The 22,607-nt window shown below is 42.9% G+C and overlaps 1 protein-coding gene across 3 annotated transcripts; it reads left to right on the top strand.

Moving 5' to 3' along the window:
- The first annotated feature begins 432 nt into the window (after nt 1–432).
- Ddx25 (DEAD-box helicase 25) lies at nt 433–21,525 on the top strand. Of its 3 annotated transcripts, XR_011370132.1 has the most exons (13): nt 433–554; nt 1,241–1,307; nt 1,579–1,623; nt 2,095–2,230; nt 4,579–4,671; nt 4,775–4,877; nt 6,315–6,429; nt 7,544–7,721; nt 11,399–11,636; nt 12,691–12,853; nt 14,587–14,775; nt 16,081–16,207; nt 20,833–21,525. XR_011370132.1 is itself a non-coding variant. In XM_070013471.1 (12 exons), exons 1-12 carry the CDS (start codon nt 492–494, stop codon nt 16,140–16,142), a joined length of 1,452 nt encoding a protein of 483 aa, XP_069869572.1. In that variant the 5' UTR covers nt 433–491; the 3' UTR covers nt 16,143–21,525. The 3 variants fall into 3 exon arrangements, 2 of the variants coding, with proteins under 2 accessions (XP_069869572.1, XP_069869573.1); XM_070013471.1 differs by having other exon boundaries at nt 16,081–21,525; XM_070013472.1 differs by lacking the exon at nt 1,241–1,307 and having other exon boundaries at nt 452–554; nt 16,081–21,525.
- The last annotated feature ends 1,082 nt before the right edge of the window (nt 21,526–22,607 follow it).

Raw genomic sequence — 22,607 nt, 5'->3', positions numbered from 1 at the left:
AAGCCGAAGATGTCCGGCGCACAGAAGAGGCCGGGAAGCCTGAAGCAGGGAGTGGGGTGCGGCCTTGGCACCGGGAGAACTGTCTTGGATGGGGCCCCCCCCATCCCCCCCGGATTGGCTCAGAGGTCACCAGGTGACAACGGTTCACGAAGACAGCGCTGCACTCTTCCTCAAACAGCGGCCGCTGATGGAGAGGGGAGGGAGAGGAGAGAGGGAGGAGCTGCCGGAACCGAAAGCCCGCGGACCCATCCGCACGCACTCGCGGGGGCTCCTGCACGTCCCCGTGCCCTCCACGCTCTCCGCTCCCTCCGCCCCCTCCGCGCGGAGGAGAAGGATCTCTGCGCCTGCGCGCGCCGCGCCGTGGGCGGCCGCGGAGTTTAAGCCGGCCCCCTGCGCGATCCCATTGGCCGCTGAGCCGGGCCGAGCGCGGCCTCGCGCCTGAGGTGGAAGCACGTGCTGGGGGCGGGAGCGGCGGCGCTGGCATAGCAGCTATGGCGTCGTTACTTTGGGGAGGCGACGCCGGGGCGGCGGAGAACGAGCGGCTGAACAGCCATGTAACCGCCACCGAGCAGGGGAGGGTAGAGGGGACGGGGTTGGGGGGGGGAGAGGGGGGCTGGAGGCTGGGGGGGTGGCGGGGAGGACGGCTGGGCCTGGGACCCTCCGGGGGGAATGTGCTGGGAGAGGGCGAGCCCGGCGAGTGTTTGGAATGGGGGTGTTAAATGGTGGGGTGGGGAGGTGGGGGGGGCGCTGGGGAGAGGGCCGCAGAGATGCCCAGAGAGGAGACCTTTGGGGTTTGAAAGGGGAAAATGGAGACACCTGGACCTCCAGGGAGGGAGAGGAGCTCCTGGTCCTGACTCTACTGGAGTTTTCTGTTCACCCGATTCGACCAAAGCTGGCCTTCCATCCTGTCTGCCAACGCTGCTTCCCTAGCCGCCACCCCTCTGGGTGCTGAGACACCTCCACGCCCCCGGCACTGCCTTCATTTAAGCTAGAGGCCTTACAAGGAGGAATTTCTTGTGCAGGGACGACAGAAAGTCTTCCCCCTCCTTTCTTTCTTTTTTATTAATATGATTCATACAGGAGACCTATTTGGAAATACTGAACATTGCAAAGGAAAAAGTTCTGGGGTGTTTGGTTTTTTTTTTCCCCCCTGACCCCTTCCAGCCCCTGTTACAGGGGAGCACTGGGCTGCTTGATGGCTTGCTTCCTAATATTGGTTGAAATTTGTGTCTTTTAATAGTTTTCAAATCTCATCCACCCCCGGAAGAACCTTCGGGGTATTAAGAGTACCACAGTCCCAAATATAGGTGAGTGTTGTTAGGATAAAGCAGACTGGCCTCAATTAATTTAAAAAAAAACAAAAACCATTACTTTCATCATGTACCTGCCAGCTGAACTACCTTTGGCTCCCTTAAAGTTACATTCATGACCTTCTCCTATCTTCCCACTTTACTCTTGCACTAGATGACTCTCTGTCTATATACACCATAGAATCTGGAAGAAAAAAAAATGGAAGCGTGCAGTATGTATTTCTAATCAGCATTTATCTTTACATTTATTGTTTCTCTATCCTTTTAGATACCTCTCTTGATAATGCGGAAGACGATGATGAAGATGACGTAGGTAGGAGACAGATTTACCTGTGTGTATCTCCTAACAGTCTGTTTCAGTTTATCATCACCTTTGGCAATATGAATGAATCATATCTCGATTGAGTAAAAAACTATTGTTGTTTCAAGTCTTGTTTGTGAGTAGTATCAGAAGTCATGTCCAATCAGAAGAGGAATATTCTTTTTTTTAGAGGAAGTTGAACTAGAGGGCTAAAAATTTGTAGCTGGCAAGGAATGGTTGGGTCTGGTGGCAATAGATGTTCGCTTGCTTAAGGTTAGTGGCTGGTGTGGTACAGTAACATTAGAAACTGGATCTTTATGAAAGAAGGAATTTTAAGTACTCTCATTCTTTCTAGAACCTTTACTAGAAGAAAGATTTGAGTAGGTTCCATAGCTTAATAGGCAACCACTGAGTAGGAGAGGCAATTCATTAGATGCTACTCAGGAGGGTTGATGTCCCTGTTTTTTATTTTTGCTTTTCTAGTGGATTTAGCAGCGAATTCACTCTTAAACAAGTTAATCCGCCAGTCCTTAATAGAATCCAGTCACCGAGTGGAAGTCTTGCAAAAAGATCCCAGCTCTCCACTCTACTCAGTAAAAACATTTGAAGAGCTGCGGCTGTGAGTAAATGCTAATAATGAAAGCCCTCAGGATCTCTTGTTTTCTACTCTTCATTATGAAAATGGATGTGTATGTTTTGCATGTAATTAAAATAGAGCTAAGAAAGACACTAGGTTACCCTAGTTTCCTAACAAATTGAGAACATAATGTTTTAATCATTTTATTACCATACATAAAGGGATTTTGTTGTGGCATTTTCATTCATGCTTATAGTGGGTTTTGGTCAAATTCACTCCCTCTATTACTCTTCCCTCCCCCTTTTTATGAACAATTTTAATAGGTTTTGATACTGGATTTTCATACATGTGTATGAGGAACTTCATATTCTCCACCCTTATACTTTTCCTGTCACCCTTCTCTCCCACTGGTTCTCACTCCTTATACAGTCAAAATATTTTAATCTTGCAGTAAAACAAGACATTGAGTCAGGCACTGCCATATTGCCAACTCCCGATAGCCCATTCCAGATTCAGTGGCTTCGATCACACACACCCTCCCTCATCCTTCTGTAGATAAGTTAGAAGCTTTTACATTCCTAATGATACTTTATTTCATATAATAGTAAAACGAGTAATTTGTGCAAGGGTGTTTCTATTCTCTGGGAATTTATCAAATGGATTAAAGAAATATATTTTAACAAAAAGAGAAAGTTATAAATGTGTTATCAACCCCTTCTGTCCATCATGCACAATGGGCTGGTTGAGCCTAATTTAGTAATATTTTGGCAAGCCAGCCATGGGATTAGTCCAGACAGACCTCTTGCCCATGATTCATGGGCCCTGTTGATGAGTCTAAACAGCTGCAGGGCTACTTGTCCCAGGACTTTCCCTAGCTCACAACTGCCAACCTTTGTTATATAAGTTCATTTTCACGGTAGAGAACTGGTCTCAAATGCCTTATTTGATAACTATAGTAGAAGTGACTTGATTCCTATTTCTCCTTCTCTCAGGCTTGGTCTTCATTGCAAGGGTCCTAGTTTGGCAAGGGGAAGGGACACCCAATATTTGACTCCCAAAAGGAAACCCTGCTTTGCTAACATATGACTTATAAAAAGGGTAAAAATCCAAATTCGTTATGCCCATTTTTTAAATGAGAGGAGTGGCCTACCTATATTAAAATGTAGCTGCTGGTCTACCAGTTAATCTACCAACTTAGGAACATCCACATGTGTGTGTCACTAAAGATAGAAGTGGTCCTGCCTGCTTTTTTCTCAGAGTTACTGAAAGATACATTTAATACTACTGCCTCAAGATAAGGTAATATGACAATGAATGAGTCTGAGAAAAGTAATAAAAGAATCACCTCAATAAAATTTTGTATTTTCAGGGGCTGGGAAGGTGGCTCAGTGGTAGAGCGCTTGCCTTGCATGCATGAGGCCCTGGGTTCGATTACTCAGCACCACATAAGCAAAAAGAAAAAAAAATTTTTGTATTTTCAGAAAATTACTGTTAAAGAGCTCAGTGTTATTCTTAGAAAGGAATTAAACCATAAGTGTCATTTAGTTTTCTGCTGATGTAGAAAATATAACTCCTTTGCCAAACTGACAATTCTCCTTTTATCAGATGATTTTTTTTGTCAATTAAGGAGCTTGAATTTGGGCCAGGCACTGTCCCTGAGCTTTTTTGCTAAAGGATAGCACTCTATCACTTTGAGCCACAGAGCCACTTCTGGTTTTCTGATGGTTAATTGGAGTTTCATGGACTTTCTTATCTGGGCTGGCTTAGAACTGAGACCCTCAGATTTCAGCCTCCTGAGTAGCTAGGTTTACATGTGTGAGCTACCAGTGCCCAGCTTCAGATGACTTTTTTTTTAAAATTTAGTAATTCAGTTTTAGGCCCTTACTGCTATCTTTAGTCTAGGCTCACAGTGTGCCTTATTGTTTTCATGATCCAGCTGTAGAGACATAATTGTATGTTTGGAAGTTGTAAGGTATAAATGATTTCTTTCTTTCTTTCTTTCTTTCCTTCCTTCCTTCCTTCCTTCTTTCCTTTTCTTTTTCTTTTTTTTTTTTTTTTTTGCCAGTCCTGGGGTTTGAACTAAGGGCCTGGGCACTGTCCCTGAGTCTCTGTGCTCAAGGCTAGCACTATATCACTTGAGCCACAGCACTACTTCTGGCCTTTTCTGTTTCTGTGGTACTGAGGAATTGAACCCAAGGCTTCATGCACGCTAGGCAAGCATTCTACCACCAAGCCACATTCCCAGACCTAAATGATGTATGTCTAAATATTACTTTTATAGTTGCATAGTTGGACTCACACCTTTCCAGTATGTATTTCTGAAGGCTACTAGAATATGCATATTAATGACCAACCATAGGCTTCAAGTTTGACTTTTTTCTTTTTGACAGAAAGGAAGAGTTACTAAAAGGGATCTATGCAATGGGATTTAATAGGCCATCTAAAATCCAAGAGATGGCTCTCCCTATGATGCTGGCACATCCGTGAGTTTCCAGGGTAGTGGTATTTCAACTTGATTGGGTCTCTTCAATTTATGCTCAAGCTCTTGTATTCAGTTTATGCCCAGTGGTCTTCTCTTTTGTATAGACCCCAGAACCTCATAGCACAGAGCCAGTCTGGAACAGGAAAGACAGCTGCCTTTGTCTTGGCCATGCTAAGCAGAGTGAACGCCTTGGAATTATTCCCCCAGGTATGGAAGGGCTGTGGGAAAAGTGAGAATCCTTGTAATGTTAATGGGATTTTTGTAACAGGTGATCTTATTGCAAGTATATGATGACTATGTGATACATTAGTTTGTGGAATAGGTGTTTATCATAAATGCATAGAGTATTGGACACAGGCTTTATAGTTTACTGGTTTCAGTCCCAGCCTCTCCACTGACCAGCCAGATGAATGGCTTAGGCAAGTCTGTTTCCTAGTCTGCAAATGTAGCATGTCTGAAGGCATTCGGCAAGGTAGATCTGTTTGTCCTTGAATCTTAACACCCAGCAGAGTGCCTAAATAGAAACCACTCAGTAAGCACTGAAGGAAAGAATGAGTGGGTGAATGCTTTCTTCAAGTATCATTGGGATTCAGTAGAAAAAATATGTATTTTAGCACCTATTTTTGTGCTTAGCATAAAGTAAGCATGAAGGATGCTGTCCAGGTGCACAAGGTCACACAGCCTACCTCTCTGAAGCAGACAAGGAAGCTGACACTTTCCAGAGGTGGCATAGTCAAGCTGGTTGATCAAAGACTGGCATTCAGCATGTTATTTTCTAACCTAGCTTCCACTCATGCAAAACATCTGGTCATCTTCCCTTTTTCCAAAGGGTGCTCACTGATTCATTTCACAAGCTGATTGCCCATACATGCTAAGGCTGTAGGAACACAAGGGCTTTTCCAGAAAACTTCCATTTCCAGTACCTAAGATAAACTATAAATGTCCCTGGTCAAAGCCAGGGGACAAGGTAGTGAAATTTATATCTGAGCATCTGAGGTTTGATTTTGTCAGCCAAAATGATTCCAGATGTGTTGTGCTTGAGCACATGTTGGAAAATTGGTGTGCAGAGTATTACTTGCACTTTGACACAGGTCCCTAGCTGAGGCACATAAATGGGTTTTTTTCCCCATCAGAATCTTCATTCATCAACCACTGCCATTTTTACAGGATATAGAACAACAAATGAGAGTTTGGGGAATACTATTCCAGGAGGGAGAGAGGGAGGGAAAGAGGGAGAGAGAAATGGGCTGGATCAAGTAGAAAGTGTTCCGCTCTTAAAGCAGGTAAGAGGTGATGGGGATTGTGCTCAAGCTATGATTTACCTTTCCTTCTCTCTCTCATTGAGTCCCAGTCTTTCTATATCCCATTGTTTTCCCATGTAAAAAGGATAACGAATAACTTGCATTTCTAAATAATCCTTTAGGAAGGCATATATAAGAGATGACTTTCTCCATCAGTTACTCTTTTCTCTCAGCATTTTCCTCAGCTGTATGAACAGTTAAATCGTATTCACTTTATAACATTTTATTCAATCAAAATCTCTAATGTCAACTCTTGAGTTTCTCCCTATATAAATTGTAACTGTCATTCAAATTGAAACTGTGTTTTCTATGACTTTCTCTTCCCCTCTTCTCTGTTTTATAGTGCCTCTGCCTTGCTCCTACTTACGAATTAGCTCTGCAGACTGGCCGTGTAGTTGAGCGGATGGGAAAGTTCTGCGTGGATGTTGAAGTGATGTATGCCATTCGAGGGAACCGAAGTATGTGCCAGGAAGCCTATGCTGGCTGGATTTTAAAATCTAGCCTTCCCGCTAATAAGGCTTTACAAGTTCTGTGCTTTCTCATCTCTAATGGCACTTGGACTGTAGAGTTGTTAGACTTGAGTGAAACAAGGTGGAGTAGGCATTGAGCACCATTCCTGGAACATAAGGATATGTCATTTCTATCCCCTGAAAAAGGATGCCCTTATATATTCTTTCCTTTGAAATTTGCATGATGTGTGCAGAAATGCTTTTATTTTTAATTAAAGGATTACATAATTATGGAAAAACTAAAAGATAGAAGATTAGAAGGCAAAAGTGAAAGTTGTGCTGATTTGCCCAAAAATTAATCCGAAAAGTATTGAAAAAAGTATTGAAAACAGGCAAGCCTTTGGCTTTTGCTCATATAACAACATACAAATGCTGGGCACTGGTGGTTTACACCTGCAAACCTCGTTACTCAAGAGGCTGAGTCCATGAGACTCTTATCTCCAATAAACTAATCAGAAAAAGCTGAAGTGGCATTGTGGCTCAAGTGGTAGAGTGCTAGCCTTGAGCAAAAGCTCAAGGACAGCTCTCAGGCCCAGAGTTCAAGCTCCAGGACTGGAAAAAAGAAAGTACATGTTTGTGTCACTGTTTACAAAAATGACAGAATGTTTTTCACACTATTCATTCTTCTTGGCTTCATTTCATAATATTCCATAATTATGTAACTGAGTGGTAGGCATTTTGGTTTTCCATTTAGAGAAAATTTTGTACTTTTCACAGGTGTGCTAGTATGGGCCAGTGGAATTCTTGCATGTGGATTTTTCTTGTTTTAGAATGCATCTCACTGTGGTGCCCAGGCAGATCTTACTTGTGAAATAAACCTCCTGAGTAGCTGATACTGTAGGCAGAATATGTAGGACTGTTACCATAATCGTAGAAACTTGGGAATTTATCCTGAAACTTAAAAACTCAAAAACAACCTGTGAACCTCAGGTATTACACTTGGAAAGTCACTGTGAACTGTGCTCTTCTTTCTAAGCTTCACACTGCGTTGCCCTGACCTGTAACTGGTTGTGAGAAGCTATTTGCATCTAAAAGAGAGCTTAAAAATCCTTTTCTCCCCCAGTTCCTAGAGGCACTGAAGTCACCAAACAGATTGTAATTGGCACTCCTGGGACCGTCCTAGATTGGTGTTTCAAGCGAAAATTGATTGATTTGACTAAGATTCGTGTGTTTGTCCTGGATGAAGCCGATGTAATGATTGACACACAAGGATTCTCAGATCAGAGCATTCGTATTCAAAGGTAACCTTTAGACTCATCTTTATTCCTGGGTTCTCAGAATTTATGGGAAATTTCATTTGTCTGCTTCCCATAACAGTTACTCAGCTTACATCTTACCTTTGTTATTTTTGCAACACAGACTTACAGATGAAATATTTTCAGTGGGTTTGCGCCACACTTGCCAGTAGTCTTTTATATTCTAAGCAAAGTTCTAAAGTTCTACTGAGGATGTAATGAATAACAGAATAGCACAATAACTGAAATCAGGTCTAGTCCTGACTTATCCACTAATTTGTAAGAAAACCCTATTATTTTCCCAGGCCTCTCTGTCAAGATTACCAGCCCCAACATCAGACTCACTGAACCAGAATTTCTGGGAGAGAATTTAGGAATCTATCATTTATTTATAATAAAGTAGTCTCTACTGCTAAATAGTATTGAAATGCTTGTCATGAAAAGCACTAGTCCCTGCCCAACCCAAGTAAATACCCTCTTTTAACTGCCTTACCCTTAAGTACTAATAATGCTCACCCTAATAGCCATATTTTACAAAGAAGCAGGTGCGGCACTGTGAATGAATACCTCAGTGATAGAGCCTTACCTTGCACGTACAGTGGCCTAGGGTCAATCCCCAGCACCAAGAAAAGGAGGGAGGGAAAGGGGAAGGGATGGAGAGACCAAAAATTTCAACAAGTGCCTGATAACAATTATTGAGATGTCTTAAACTTTTCATACTTAACCTTCAAGTCCAATGTGTTCTGCAGAATAGCCCATATTTCTTTTCCTTCTGTTGATTTGTGTAAAATATCTCCTTGGAATGAACTAGCCAGGCAGGCCTTAGAATGCCAGCTCTTTATTATCTTTTTTCCAGTGAAAATTAGGAGGTAGCAGATGGCTGAGAGGTCCCAGAATGTGTATTCAGAATTTTCTTGCTGTCTTCTGACATGTATTTAATTTTCATCCCTTTCCTCCTAGTCATCTGGCCTCTGCAGTGTCAGGTTCTAGGACTCCCCATGCATCTGAGCAAGCTGCTGGCTTCCTTTCTTCCTCTCTCTGCTCTAAAGCTCTCATACTCTTTTTTTAAAAAATAAGTTTTTTTATTGTGAAAATGCTGTACAGAGGGGTTACAATCACATGAGCAAGGTAATGAGTACATCTCTTATCAAGCATTGTTGCCTCCTCCTTTGTTTTCCCCCCTACCATCCCTTCCCTCCCATCTCCACAACTACACTCCCCCTCCCCCATACTCTTGTTTCACTCTCTTTATCATTTAGCATTCTTTTCCAGCTTCCAAAAATGTGTTGAAATATCTTGTCCACAAGTTTCTCCTCTTGTGTTTTCCATGTTTTGTAGACTAGAGTCTTTTTTATCTCTTTATCACATGAACAGATGTTGGGAGCTGAGAGGATAATGCATATAGATAGACACTCTACCACAGTTGATCTTACAGATCATTATTTCAAAACCCCCAGATGATCTGTGCCCCAGGCCTTAAACTAATGTTTGGGAATCCGTGGACCATAGACCTCTTCATTCCCTGATAATGCTGTAGTTTATTCTTCCGTCTCAAAAGAAGTAGTTTCTCCCTGGACTCCTTTGTTTATTTCGTTTTGAGACATTGGCACTTTTAGTGAGATCATGTGATAACTGTCTTTTTATGCCTGGTTATTTCACCTAACATAATGATCTCCAGTACCATTTTTGTTACTTCACAAATTACAGGACTTCATTCTTTTAATGGTTAGTATTTCGTTGTTATGTGCAGCACGTTGTCCTTCCTTTCCTCAGTAGATGAATTGATGGATTCATCCATGGATAGCCACTTAGTTGTTTGTATTTCTTGGCTGTTGTAAATAGAGCTGAAGTGACTGTGGGAGCATAGATACCTCTTAGACAGATTTCTTTTTCTTTGTATACACACACACACACACACACACACACACACACACACACACACACACACACACACACACACACACACACACACACACACACACACACACACACACACACACACACACACACACACACAGTAGTGGGATTGCTGGATCATGTGACAGTTGGATTTTTAATATTTTGAGGACCTACCATACTGCTCTACATAGTAACTATACTAAAAGGTCAGTCTCATGGAAAATTAGAGTAGACTAGTGGTTTCCAGAGGCTGGAAAGAATAGCAAGGAGGGAGAGCTGGAAAGATATTGGTCAATGGGTAAATTATAGCTAGATGGGACCAAAAAGTTCTGTCTTTTTTGGTGACTGTAGGTGGCACTAACCTTCTGTACATTTCAAAAGGAAAAAGCATGCTGAAAGTTTTCAACTGTAAGAAAATGGTGAGATCGTTAAGTTGAACCTGATTGAAATACAATATAGTGTATACAGGTCTCACATGGTATCCCATTAATATAATTTTTTAATGTTTTATGTATCAGTTTAAAGATAAATTGTATATGGTTGACATTTTTTTTTTATCGGTCGTGGGGTTTGAATCCTGGGCTTGGGCGCTGTCCCTACGCACTTCAGCTCAAGGCGAGCGCTCTACCACTTGAGCCACAGCACCACTTCTAGTTTTCTAGTGGTTTATTAGAGACAAGAGTCTCACAGACTTTCCTTCCCAGGCTGGCTTTGAACCGTGATTCTCAGATCTCAGCCTCCTGAGTTGCTAGGATTACAGGCGTGAGCCACCAGCACCTGGCTATCGTTGACATTTTTATTGATGTAGAAACTATGTTGAGAAGAATGCATATGACTCCCCAATCTATGGTGCAGTGAGATCCCCCCTAGTGGCCATGCTGTGTGACCACGCCTAGATAAAGGATTTTATTTACAGCACCTCACAGGCTTTGGAGGGTTGCTGCTGTCACTGGCCCTTTATGTCCCCACACTTAACCTCCTTCCTGACTGCTAGCTCCAAGGGTCCGTTTTACATACATACACTATATATATGCACTATATATATATATATATATACATATATATAGCATGTGTATGTATGTGTATGTGCACATGTGTATATGTGTGTATGCATTCTGGGGTCTTGAACTCGGCCTTGATGCTGTCCTTCAGCTTTTTCACTAAAGGCTGGCACTCTACTATTGAGACAACTCCACTTCTGGCTTTTTGGTGGTTACTTGCAGATAAAGAGTCTCATGGAATATCCTGTCAGGGCTTGCTCTGAACTGCCATCTCGAGATCTCAGCCTCTTGTGTAACTAGAATTGTAGATAGGTGTGAGCCTCTGGCACCTGGCTCATTTCACATTTTTTCAACTTTATGTACCTGTATTCATTTTGGGCTCCTTTTACATTTTAGTTACTGCACATAACTGGTTCCCTTCTGATTGTCCCATTCCTGAAAGTCAATTGTTGTGTATGCTGTTCTTTCCCTCCCAAGATAAAGAACATCTGCAATCTAATGTCTAGTCTATGTGAGCATTGCCCCCATTTACTTTCATGTGCAATTATAACCACATAGAGCATCTGTACCCTCCCCCCAGCTCACCTGAGCAGGAAATTGGCATGAGAAGCCTCAAGACCCTCCAGAACATGTACCTCAACTTTGTTCTGAGCTCCCTGTGGCATTTTCTTGGCAGCAAAGAGGGACAGGACATTCAGAGGTGAATTTCTCATTGCAGACAGCATCTCATGTCTGCAGGTTAGTAGGGAGCAGCTGACAGCCATCTTCCCTTCCCTCCTGCAGAGCCCTGCCCTCCGAATGCCAGATGCTCCTTTTTTCAGCAACCTTCGAGGACTCTGTGTGGCAGTTCGCTGAGCGAATCATTCCTGACCCCAATGTTATCAAGTTACGCAAAGAGGAGCTGACCCTGAACAACATCCGACAGTACTATGTGCTGTGTGAGAACAGGACAGATAAATACCAAGCTCTGTGCAACATTTATGGCAGCATCACCATTGGCCAGGCCATCATCTTCTGCCAGGTAAACTCGCTGGATGTCTTCATTGTGCCTAGATGTACCCTTCGGGTGGAGGTGTTCAGCACTTGTTAAATGTTCTCTAGCTTCATCTTCAGAGTAGCTCTAATCAGAGATCTGTATTTTACAGAGACTGCTTCTGATATCCCCATTTGGATTGATAGTTACTGTAGTTTTTTGGTTGTTGCTGCCAGTCATGGGGATTGAATTCAGGGCCTGAGTGCTGTCCCTGAGCTTTTTTTGCTCAAGGCTAATGCTCTACCACTTTGAGCCACAGCTCTACTTCAGGTTTTCTGGTGATTAATTAGAGATAAGAGTCTCCTGGATTTTCCCACCTAGACTGGCTTCCAGCCACATTCCTGAGATCTCAGGCTCTTGAGTAGCTAGGACTACAGGTGTGAGCCACTGGCACCCAACTATAATTTTTATAGGTACCATTTATCACTTATTTAAGGATGTTCCTTAGTGTAGGTAGCATCACCCTGTTTATTTTCAGGTCTATTTTTATTTTTGTTTATCTTTGCTGACTGACATTGTCATGCTTACTTGAGTTATTTTCTCCCTGTCATCTGACTACTCTAAGCTGCCTGGGGTGGGAGGGGCCTCGTCTCCCACTCACCTCCACCTCCACCAGTGTACTGTAGTCGGTTGGTACCTGCCAGGCCCAAGGACAGCACTGAAAACATAGAGTGAAAGAAAGCTCAGCTCTGCTTCAGGCTAGCCATGTAAACTTGGGTAAGCTACTTAACATTTCTTATGTTATGGAAATGTTTTGTCTTTTTAATTTTTTTCAGGGTAGCTACTTAGTTAAAGTGTTATGATAGCCATGCCCATAATGCCTGCGAAGATTTTAGCCAGATGCTTGGCTCATGGCGAGCATTCTTGGAAAGCCTGTTGACTGGTTAAGAGGGTATGATGCTGAGAAGCACAGGCAAGATGTGTCCCCAGCTCCATTCTAGTTTCTTTGCACACCCCCCCCCCCCATTCTGGTTTCTCTGCAGCCCATCTCCACCCCCTCATCTGGGTGCCTTGACTGTGTTCAATTTTGTCTTTCACTTAGACCCGTCGAAATGCCAAGTGGTTGACTGTGGAGATGATGCAGGATGGCCACCAGGTGTCCTTGTTAAGCGGGGAGTTGACAGTGGAGCAGCGAGCTTCCATCATTCAGAGGTTTCGGGATGGGAAAGAGAAGGTTCTTATAACGACCAATGTTTGTGCTCGAGGTGTGTGTGTTTAAAGTCAAGTGTTGAGGTATAATTTACATAGGATGCCATTCACTCTTGAAGTTGAGTGAGGTTCTGACAAGTACATACCAGTCATGGAACTATCGCTGTGATCAAAATACAAAACATTGTATCATTTCCTCAAGTCCCTGTGCAGTTAGTCTCTTTTCTGTCACATGGCCCCTGGCACATCCCCATTTGGATTTCTGTATCTATTCTCTGTTTCAGAGAATGCCACACAAATTAAATCATACATTGTGTAGCCTTTGTGTCTGGCCTTTCCACCTAACAATGCTTTTGAGCTTTGCCAGCATTGTCAGTATATCAATAGTCCATTCCTTTTTATTGCTCATAGTGTTTCATTGATAGTTCCTTCATTCACCAGTTGGATATTTGAATTATTTCCAGTTGGGCTCTTTTGAATATAGTTGCAATAAAAATTTATGTGTAGGTCTTTGTGTAGACATGTTTTCGTTTCTTTGGGGTAAATACCTAGGAGTAGAATTGTAGATCATATGACAAGTGTGATTAGCCTTATACAAAGCTATTCAACTTGTCCACTATGGCTGGATCATTTTGCCTCCCCCGGCAGTATAGGGAGTTGTTGCTAGGCACCTTTGCTTGTAACTGATATGGCATTGTTTATGACTTTAACAATCCACTAGACATATAGTAGTATCTCCTTGTTCTTCTCATTTTCATTCTCTAATAATAATGTGGCATGTCTCTGAGGTATTTCCCGTTTTAAGGCTATTGACTATTGGTGGGAGGAAGGTCATTGTTTTATTAATAGCTAGGCCTCCTGCTTTCTTCCTCCATTCCATATCCTTTCTTGGACGCCACATTCAAGTCGTGTTCCCCGGTTCATTCTGAGTTCACCCAATAGAATTCAGTCTGCTGTGCTGGGAGTAGATGCTGGGCTCCGCACTGGTGGAAATGTTCTGTTGTGTTCTATTCTGTGCTGTCCTGTTGGTAGCCACTACCATCTATGGCTCTTGAGCATGTGAAATGTGGCTAATGTGACTAATGAATTAGATTAGTAAATTTAAATAGCCACATGGAGCTAATGGTTACCCTATTGAACAGCACAATACCAGCCCCTAGAAGAAAGACAATTCAGAGATCTCTAGGATAGACTTAGGACAGGACAAGGATTATGACCCACACAGCTTGTTTGTTGGTGGATGGAAGGTCTGGAGAGTACAGAAGTCTTCCTGGGCAACAGTAGAGGTGAGAGCTTTTAAAGGCAGGCTCAGGTGTGTGGGACTGAGCACAGGCGCACCAGCCTCTGCTTCAGTGATTATCACAGGAGGGATTAGAGGAATGGTGGAAGAGGTGGGAGGGAAGCCCATGTGGATTGTGAGAGCAGTTGAGGCAAAGAATAAAAAAGACTTGATGACGGAATGGAGCAGAGAAGTCATTCCATCAAGGGCAAAAAGCCCCAAGTACAGACCTCTGTAGGCTTGGTTAAGGGCACCTCTGCCTCCCCCTCCAGCCTCCAGCATGCACACATGCTTTGTACATGTAATTTGCCTTTATTGGCACTCTGTGCAGCACCATAGATACCACAGCATGTACCAACTGCCTGGCCCAAAGTACCTATTACAGTGTCATCAAGCCAGGTCTGATTTCCAAATTGTCTCCATTAATGACAGTTCCCTTGGCAAATGTGGTTCTTGAGAGGCTGTGTCCTGTGAGGATGATTGCAAGACTACAGTGTTTTCCTCTCCTAGGGATTGATGTGAAGCAGGTCACAATTGTTGTGAACTTTGATCTCCCCATAAACCAAGCAGAAGAGCCAGACTATGAGACCTACCTCCACCGCATAGGGCGGACAGGACGCTTTGGGAAAAAAGGCCTTGCCTTCAACATGATTGAAGTGGAAAAGCTGCCCCTGCTCATGAAAATCCAGGACCACTTCAGTAAGTAGCACTGCTTCCCCAGCTGGGGCTGAGACCTTCTGTTTACTAATGGAGCCATGTGTACCAGGAGGATCAGATGGAGAGGCCCAGGAGAGTGTGGAGCAGAAGCCATGGTACAGGGCCTCCAAGTCACATGTCCAGAGTCTTACTGTGGAACAGTCGATTAAACAACTCTTATGTGATAGTTTAAAAAAAAAACTGAGCCAGGCACTGGTGGCTCACACCTGTAATCCTAGCTACTCAGGAGGCTGAGATCTGAGGGTCACAGTTCAAAGCCAGCTGGGGCAAGAAAGTCCATGGGACTCTTACCTTCAATTAACCACCAGAAAACTGGAAGTGGCACTGTGGCTCAAAGTAGTAGAGTTCTAGCCTTGAGCACAAGAGCTTTGGGGCAGTGCTCAGGCCCCAAGTTCAAGCCCTATGACAAATAAACAAATAAATGAATACTAAAGTGGAATTCATAGGAGCTCATTCTGGAGTCTGGAAAATTTCACATCTTACAAAGATGTACCATAATCAAAGTAACAGATTCCTCTAGTGTTATTTTTTTCTTAACTTCCTCTTTCAGTTTCAGTTCCTCTCTTGTCAAAACCTCTCAGAACCATCCTGAATTTCTGAGATCTGTAGCCCCTGATCTGATAAGTCAGGTGGGTTCAGGCTAGCCTGCTGGGGCCCTGGACTGAGGAGATCCTGAAGGGTCACCTCACCTGGTTGGCCACTACTCAGGTTACCTCAGACCCTAGAGAGCTTGGCAAGAGGAACATTGAGTGCTCCCTTCTAGGGGAGTGGTGCTTAATCTTTGTTGGAAGCAGTGGGCATGCTCTCAGGAAGCGCACCTAAGCACATAGATGATGTTTAGAATATAATTTTAAAAGGTTTTCAGGATGTGTGCTGTCCATTCACTGGCATGCCATGCCACCACCCTTGCCACTATGGCCTGGCTATGTGCTAGGCTAACTGCAGAGTGTGAGAGGAGAAGGAACCATGAAGGCTGCTGGTGTCACTGTGAGCTGCTGAGGACCCGGTCTTGTTGGGAAGTGAAAATGCTTCATGCTTCCCAGGCTTGTCTGCATCGGGGGCCTTTTTCTGCCCCAAGGAAGCTGGATGTATGTGCTCTGTGGTCTAGTAGCTTTGCTGCTACTTTAGTTAATGTTGGGGGTTTCTTCAGTCACCATCTGTCTTCGAGTTCCTATCTCAGGCAAGATTCCGCAGGAATATGTATTTTCAGAGATGTTCAGAGTTGGCTGGAATGAAGGTCCATTTAAGTGCAGGGGTAAGACTGATTTCTTTCTCTTATTCTTTTAGACAGCAGTATTAAGCAGCTGGACCCTGAAGACATGGATGAGATTGAAAAGATTGAATATTGAAGAAAGAACTTTATTATTTGTGAGATATCCTAGTTTGTGTGAGAATGTTGCGGCAGGTTTTGAAGGTAATTTTTTATGTTTAGACTCTTGCAACATGAACCTGTCACAGATGGCAAAATAAACGTCGTGGTACCCTTCAACCTGAGGTCTTTTTGAAACCAAAATGACATTCACGATCCCTTTAAATAAGAAAGCAACATTCTTTCCTCCTCCTCCTCCTCCTTTGTTTTTAAATGACGTTTTGAGACAGTGTTTAGCTATCTATCCCAGACTGGCCTGAACCTTTAAAACCCACTATGTGTCGCTCATGTTGGACATAAGATGTATTAAAGTGTTAGGATCGCAGGCATGTCTCCCCCCCCCCCAGGGGGGGGGAGCTAAGGATCTTTCTGATGTTTTTACGGATAATCTGAGAGTGGTCTGTAGGGATGTGGAATTTGGTTTGTAAAAGTGGAGCAGCCTTGTGGCTGTTGTAAGCCAGTGCCACAAGGTGGCAGTATATCTCTACTGGGTTTGGAATTGGAGCTTGCCGAACAAACTGAATAAAAACAAACACGTTTTTATTAAGCCTCACCTAGAGGCTGTCTTTTCCAGAGATTAATGTTCCTGTCCCTCTCCTGCACCCACATGTACCCACGTTCTGAGTTGAAAGTAGGAAGAAAAACCTTTAAAAAGCACATTTGGAAGAGAGAGCTCTTGACCTTTTTAAATATTTCAAGTCACTTCTTTCTTGCTTTGCTTCTTAACTGTCTTTAGGTTAGAGATTAATTCTGTCATCAGTTCTTTCACAATCCCTGGAAACATGGCTTTATTCTAGGCATGTCTTAAAAATAGGAAGAAAGTTAAAATCAAATAAAGCCCTCATTCTATTAAAGAAGCAATATTTTCAGGGAGCCATGGAATTTTGCTTTCAGGACATATTGGTGGATCTAAAACCCTGGACATTTTCCTTCAAACTCACTGAGAAACTTTTAAAATGTCTTGTATTTGCTATTCAAAAATGCAGCTATGAGGGGATGGAGGCACAGCTCAAGTGGTAGAACGCCCGCCTAGCAAGTGCGAGGCCCGAAGTTCAGCCCGCCCTCCTCCTGTATCACCAAAAAAAAAAAAAAGAGTAAGGCCATATGCATGAAAAAATGGGGTGAGTGACTAGTCTCCCACTAAGCTAGAGCAAGTCATGCAACTGGCAGCCAGAGGCCAGGTTCCAGCTCTGTCTTTTCCAGCCCAAGTCTTTGTCACTCTATGTGGATGTGGTTTCTGCCATATCTGTGTAGATGTTCAACTCATATGTCATGCTGCCTATATTAAGCCCAGGGTCGAGCTCAGAGATACATAAAAATCTCCAGGCTCCCCAGATACGTGCCGTACGTGCATTCTTATACTCAAAACCAGGAGATGGGAGATGACTAGCAAACAACACTTCAGAATTCAGAGTCTAATGGTAAAATCTAGAATTGTTCAGGTCACTAGTGTCGCACTGAAGAGAGCCCCTAACACATGCTGAGCCAGCTTCAAGGAGGATGCCTAGGGGCTCGGACAGAAGCCCAGGATATATCCAATAATGCCTTCCCAGTGTGTACTTCATGCCACCTAGAAATTTCCTCCTCTAGTCAGCAGAGATAGGGTCCCAGACCCAACTCATCACAAGCATGACCTGGAAAGTCTGGTGGAAAACTATAGATTGCCTCTCCAGGGCAGGCAGAGCCAGACTCTGAGGGTAGAATTCAGAAACACATAGAGGCGCACTCACAGCATACGCACAGGAATTGGTCATCCAGGCCACTGTCTAGGGAGGAGACAAAGGTGCTGAGAGAGAATTGATTATGTCCTCTCCAGTTCCTTGTCTGCCTTCCTCTCTGGACTGAAGCTGGTGGCCAGTCTTTTCCACTGAAGACCCATCCTGACGTAGGGCCCAGCACATGGAAGGTGTTCCATGGATATTTGTTTTCATGGAGTAAATATTTTTCTTTGCCATTTCCTCCTTCACTAACATTTTCCCTTGACATTTCCCATTCTAGATTTGAATCCTAATAAGATGACACAGGATGAGGAAAGGTGGGAAGTGCATATGAAGATACTTTTCTGTAACTAAGAATTTGCTTTAATCTTTCTACTCTACTCAGCTTTAGTGTATCTGTCCTAAGTTCGCACCTCCCTTTCTCGTTCAAGTTTCTGGTAAGGCCTCTGTCAGCTACCCTGGAATGCCTCCACTCAGCTCCATTTGGCAACTGTTCCCACAGTCAGCAAACACTCGGGCATTCTCCTGCCTTTCCCTTTGCTCACTTCCCTTTGTCTTTCCTCCTAAGGGGCAGGAAAGCTGTGGTGTTTTCTGCCTGGGTCACAGCTGTATTAACACCAACTGTCTGCTTTGGCAAGTCAAAGGCTGTTTTGCAGGGTACAGCTCCTTGCTCAGAAATGTAAGCACGGCCTAGCTGAGGATAGGGGCAAGGAATAACTAGACTATTTCAGTGCCTCTGTGAACTGGCTTAATCAGCTGTGTATTACTTGGCACCAAAAACTAAGCCAAATCCATTAAGTTTATCTTGGCCAGGTCAGTACTGTTAGCATATTGAACTTCACGACTACGTGGAGCAAGGCTATGATTTGTAGTGGGAGTGTGAGTGGCCACCTAGCCTGAGGCCTGCTGTCGTGATGAGCTGTGGGCAGCTGTTAATAATAAGAAAGTCAAGTGAGTCGGTCGTGGTCTGGTAGGCTGTCTGACAGCTCCTTCTCAAGGAGATGTTATTGTACTTGGAGACAGTGTTGGTCTTCCTCACTGACACGCCGTCACTGCCAGTCTCTGCACATACGGTCAACAGTGGAAAACTGTCTACTGGAGGATTGCTGTGGTAGGGATAGGGTACTTTTCCAGAGAGGCCGGTTATACCAAGTCTTGGTTTGGCTTAGGGTCCTCTTGATTCAGGTAGGGGCCTAGATTAGAAAAAGAAACCCACACAAAGGGACAGCCCAGCTGTTGAGATGGAAGTTGCGCCCCCACTTAGGTGTGCTCTGAGCCAGGAGCCTTGTTGTCCCAGTGCAGCCAGCCATGCCTGCTTTTGGAAGCCATCAGTGAGGAGTAACAAAGGGCCAGATTCTCTGTGTTCTAACCTCCTCACTCCAACCCCACAGCTACTCTCAGGGAGCAATCAGGCATACGAAAGACCCCCTCATTCCAGTCATTAGCCCACAAACAGACTTGCTCTAGGCTTTAGGGAACACCAGCTGGCTGCTCTAGAAATCCGACAGCACTCACTGAAGGCTTTCTCTACTTTCTAAGAGAAGGACATGCCCTTCATGTTCCTCAGGAGGGCAGCTGAGCTGCGATCTTGCCTAGGACCTGCTCCCCTGCTTGCTCTTCACTTTGTTGCCTGGTGTCAGCTGCAAAATGTGGTTAGACTGTTATCTCCACACAGTTTTCTTCTGCTTTCAAAATGTGTGTGAGGCTGAAGCACTATTGTACATTTTTATGTGCATTCCTTCCAAGTTCAACTTGCATTCTCTTCTAATGAAGTACAGCAAATGTACCTAAAATGGACTAAGTTCTTTACTAGAGAAATAAGTGTCCAGACAACCCATAAAAGAGCCAAGCAGTTCATATCTGAAACTGCCTAGCCCTCCATCACCACCAGTTCATCAGCCTTCCTATTCTGCCAAGATTAGAAATAAGGAGAAGCACTAGTAGAATAAGAAATATGAGCTGGATGTGGTGGCTCACATCTGTAATCCTAGCTACTCAGGAGGTGGAGATCTAGGCCAGCCTGAGCCAACCAAAAGTTCCTAAGACTCCATCTCAACCAATAAAACACTGGACATGGTGGTACCTGTTTGTCATCCCAGCTATTCAGGAAGTACAATTAGGAGAATTTTGGTCTATGTTGTCCTTGGTGTATACATGAGACTCTAATGAAAAATGCGTAGAGCAAAAAGAGCTGGGGTGTAGCAAGTCCAAGCAAGGGCCAAACAAGTCCAAGGCCCTGAGTTCAAACACTAGTACTCTCAAATTAATTAATTAAATCTCTGCAGAGAAGCTCTTTCTGTATTCAGGAGAACTGAAATTCTGTTTTTTAATCCAAGACTGCAGATTTTAGAGAGAAGTGTGGCAAACTAGCTGTGCTTTCTTTGGGGGAATCCATCTCCTATATCTTAATCGGTTAAAAAAAATCAGTAAAATCCATTTCTTCATTCAAATTTTGAGAATCTATTTTTCCACCATGAATAGAGATAGTCTCCTATTTGGAACTTAATGTCATTTGGTCTACTAGAAAGAATAATATAGTCCCATTCACTACAGTCCTTTGGTTTGTGATTTGTGGCTTTAAATCCTGGTTGGAAGAAAGCTATTGACTAGGAAGCCTTGCTTTGTGTGAAGGTCAGAGGTGTCATGTGTAAAGGCTTCCAGCATGAATTAGAACAGACTGAGCAGGCTACTTCATGAAGGTGCTGAGCTCCCTGTTCATGGCAGTATTCAACCAGAAGGCAAAGCTAACTTGAAATGGGGGTTATACTTCTAGTTCTTAGCAAGATGTTGGCATACCTGATCTCTGAGGGCTCTGCCCACTCTGAGCCACCATGTTTCTATGACCCTACACATGTGGAAGAATGTGAGTCCTGTGCACAGAGGAAGATCCTTTCTCAGATGGAAGGAAAATCGGGTGATTAGCTTCTAATTGCACCCTGTCTTAACTTTCAGATTCACTGGCTTCTTCCCCATGTGACCATCTCTTTATACTACGCTCCGTCAGCTTACACAGAATGTGGATTGTTTTTTATTTAATATTTCTATTACAAGAGCAATAAAACAGCTAACAAATGGAGCACAAGTTAGAGATCTCATTACTTCATCATAACAATTATTGTCTTGATGTAGTCCATTCCATTTTAATATGAAGATAGCTTGTCATAGTGCATGTTTGTTATTATATCCTTTTACTTGAAATATCCAAGTGTTTTTCTGTTACATAGTCTTAGCAATAATTAATAATAATAATAATAGACTAGATTATCTTACCCTGGTGAGTATGCATATAACTATCTTTGTTCAACATTTATGTGATAACCAGTTTTCCAGCATTATAAGTAATACTACAACAACCAACTTCTTGAATTATTTCTTAGGAATAGAGAGTTGAGTACCAGGCCAAAACCAGGAGCATTCTTATAGCTTTCAGTAGACTGAGGCTGTAGCTCTGCCAGTAATGTCCCTCATCTTACCAGCAAGGGATATTTTCAGTTTCAGATTGTGTGCTAACTTGTTTGGGTTTACGTTTCTTTTCATACAAATAAGACTGAGTATTTCTTTGTGTGTGAGTCACTGTTTGAAAAACATCTGTAGTAGTACCCTTTGCCCATTTATCTCATGAGATAAATGTTTTCCTTGTCAAGTTGTGTGAAATAATCTGTTTGAATTGTTTTTTTCTAAATACAATAAAGATATTAACCATTTGCTTAAAATATTTCCAACTGTGTCTGCCTTTTTGTATTTATGTTATAGTTTCACACAAATTTAATTTTGTAATCAAGTGTCAATTTTCTGATCATTTTGGTCTACTGGATCTAAAATGTTAGCCCTACTCTACAAACCATACTCAATTTTAATATATGTTGTTACAATAAGATAACATTTGATTTTAATCCATCAGAAATTCTCTTGAGGGGGAATAGCATTTTTCCTCAAAATGTTAATAACTCTGTAGCTCAATGGTAGAGTGCTTGTTTCACATGTATAGGCCTTGGGTACAGTCCCCAGCAGGGTAGGAAAAAAATATCACTGAGAATTCCAATACCTCTTATTGAGAAATCACTATTGTTCCCCTTCTTCTGGTGTCTCCTTTATCATATTAAATTTTTATACCCCTAAGCACATATAATAAATAGGGTGCCAGGGATCTATTGAGTTTATTTTCTCTCGTGTGAGTACCAGTTTTAAATATTATTGTTATATAATGTATTTAAAAAATTTTAAGGTAGTTGTACAAAGGGTTTCCATTCAGTATATCAGTTTAAGAGTACCGTGTATCTTAGTATTTTTTTTAAAACACTCATTCTTAAGATTAATTTTAGAACCATTTTTAAAAATCAATTTCCAAAAAAATACTCTCGAGTTTTATTTTCATCCATTTAGCACTGACTATTCTGTGCACAGAAGTTACTTTGGGGGAGGTGTTGACTTATTTTTTCATTTTGTTTTAATGAGTTCTCATCAAGGCCCAGACTGGCCTTGAACCCATCATCCTCCAGCTCAGCCACCAAAGTTGCAGGGATCATAGATATGCACCACCACACTTACCTTGACTTCGTAAAGACTTTCGATCAGTACTAGGTCTTTGCTATCTCAAGGAAGTGGTCAGGAGACATGCTAGGAGCAAAGACTTGAAGATACTTGGGCCCAAAAGCTATGATTGCTTTGGGGAGGTAGTGCTTGAGGGGAGGTGGTCTCAGCAGGATGTGTCACCATTTCATTACTGC

Source organism: Dipodomys merriami, unplaced genomic scaffold, assembly GCF_024711535.1.
Source record: "Dipodomys merriami isolate MVZ:Mamm:240054 unplaced genomic scaffold, mDipMer1.0.p SCAF_91, whole genome shotgun sequence".
Classification (NCBI taxonomy): domain Eukaryota; kingdom Metazoa; phylum Chordata; class Mammalia; order Rodentia; family Heteromyidae; genus Dipodomys; species Dipodomys merriami.
This window is presented reverse-complemented; position numbering and strand designations above follow the sequence as displayed.

Coding starts and splice junctions, on each gene's coding strand:
- Ddx25 (XM_070013471.1), top strand. CDS start 492: ATGGCGTCGTTACTTTGGGGAGGCGACGCCGGGGCGGCGGAGAACGAG. Junction 555..1,240: donor ACGAGCGGCTGAACAGCCAT/GTAACCGCCACC, acceptor GTCTTTTAATAG/TTTTCAAATCTCATCCACCC. Junction 12,854..14,586: donor GACCAATGTTTGTGCTCGAG/GTGTGTGTGTTT, acceptor TTCCTCTCCTAG/GGATTGATGTGAAGCAGGTC.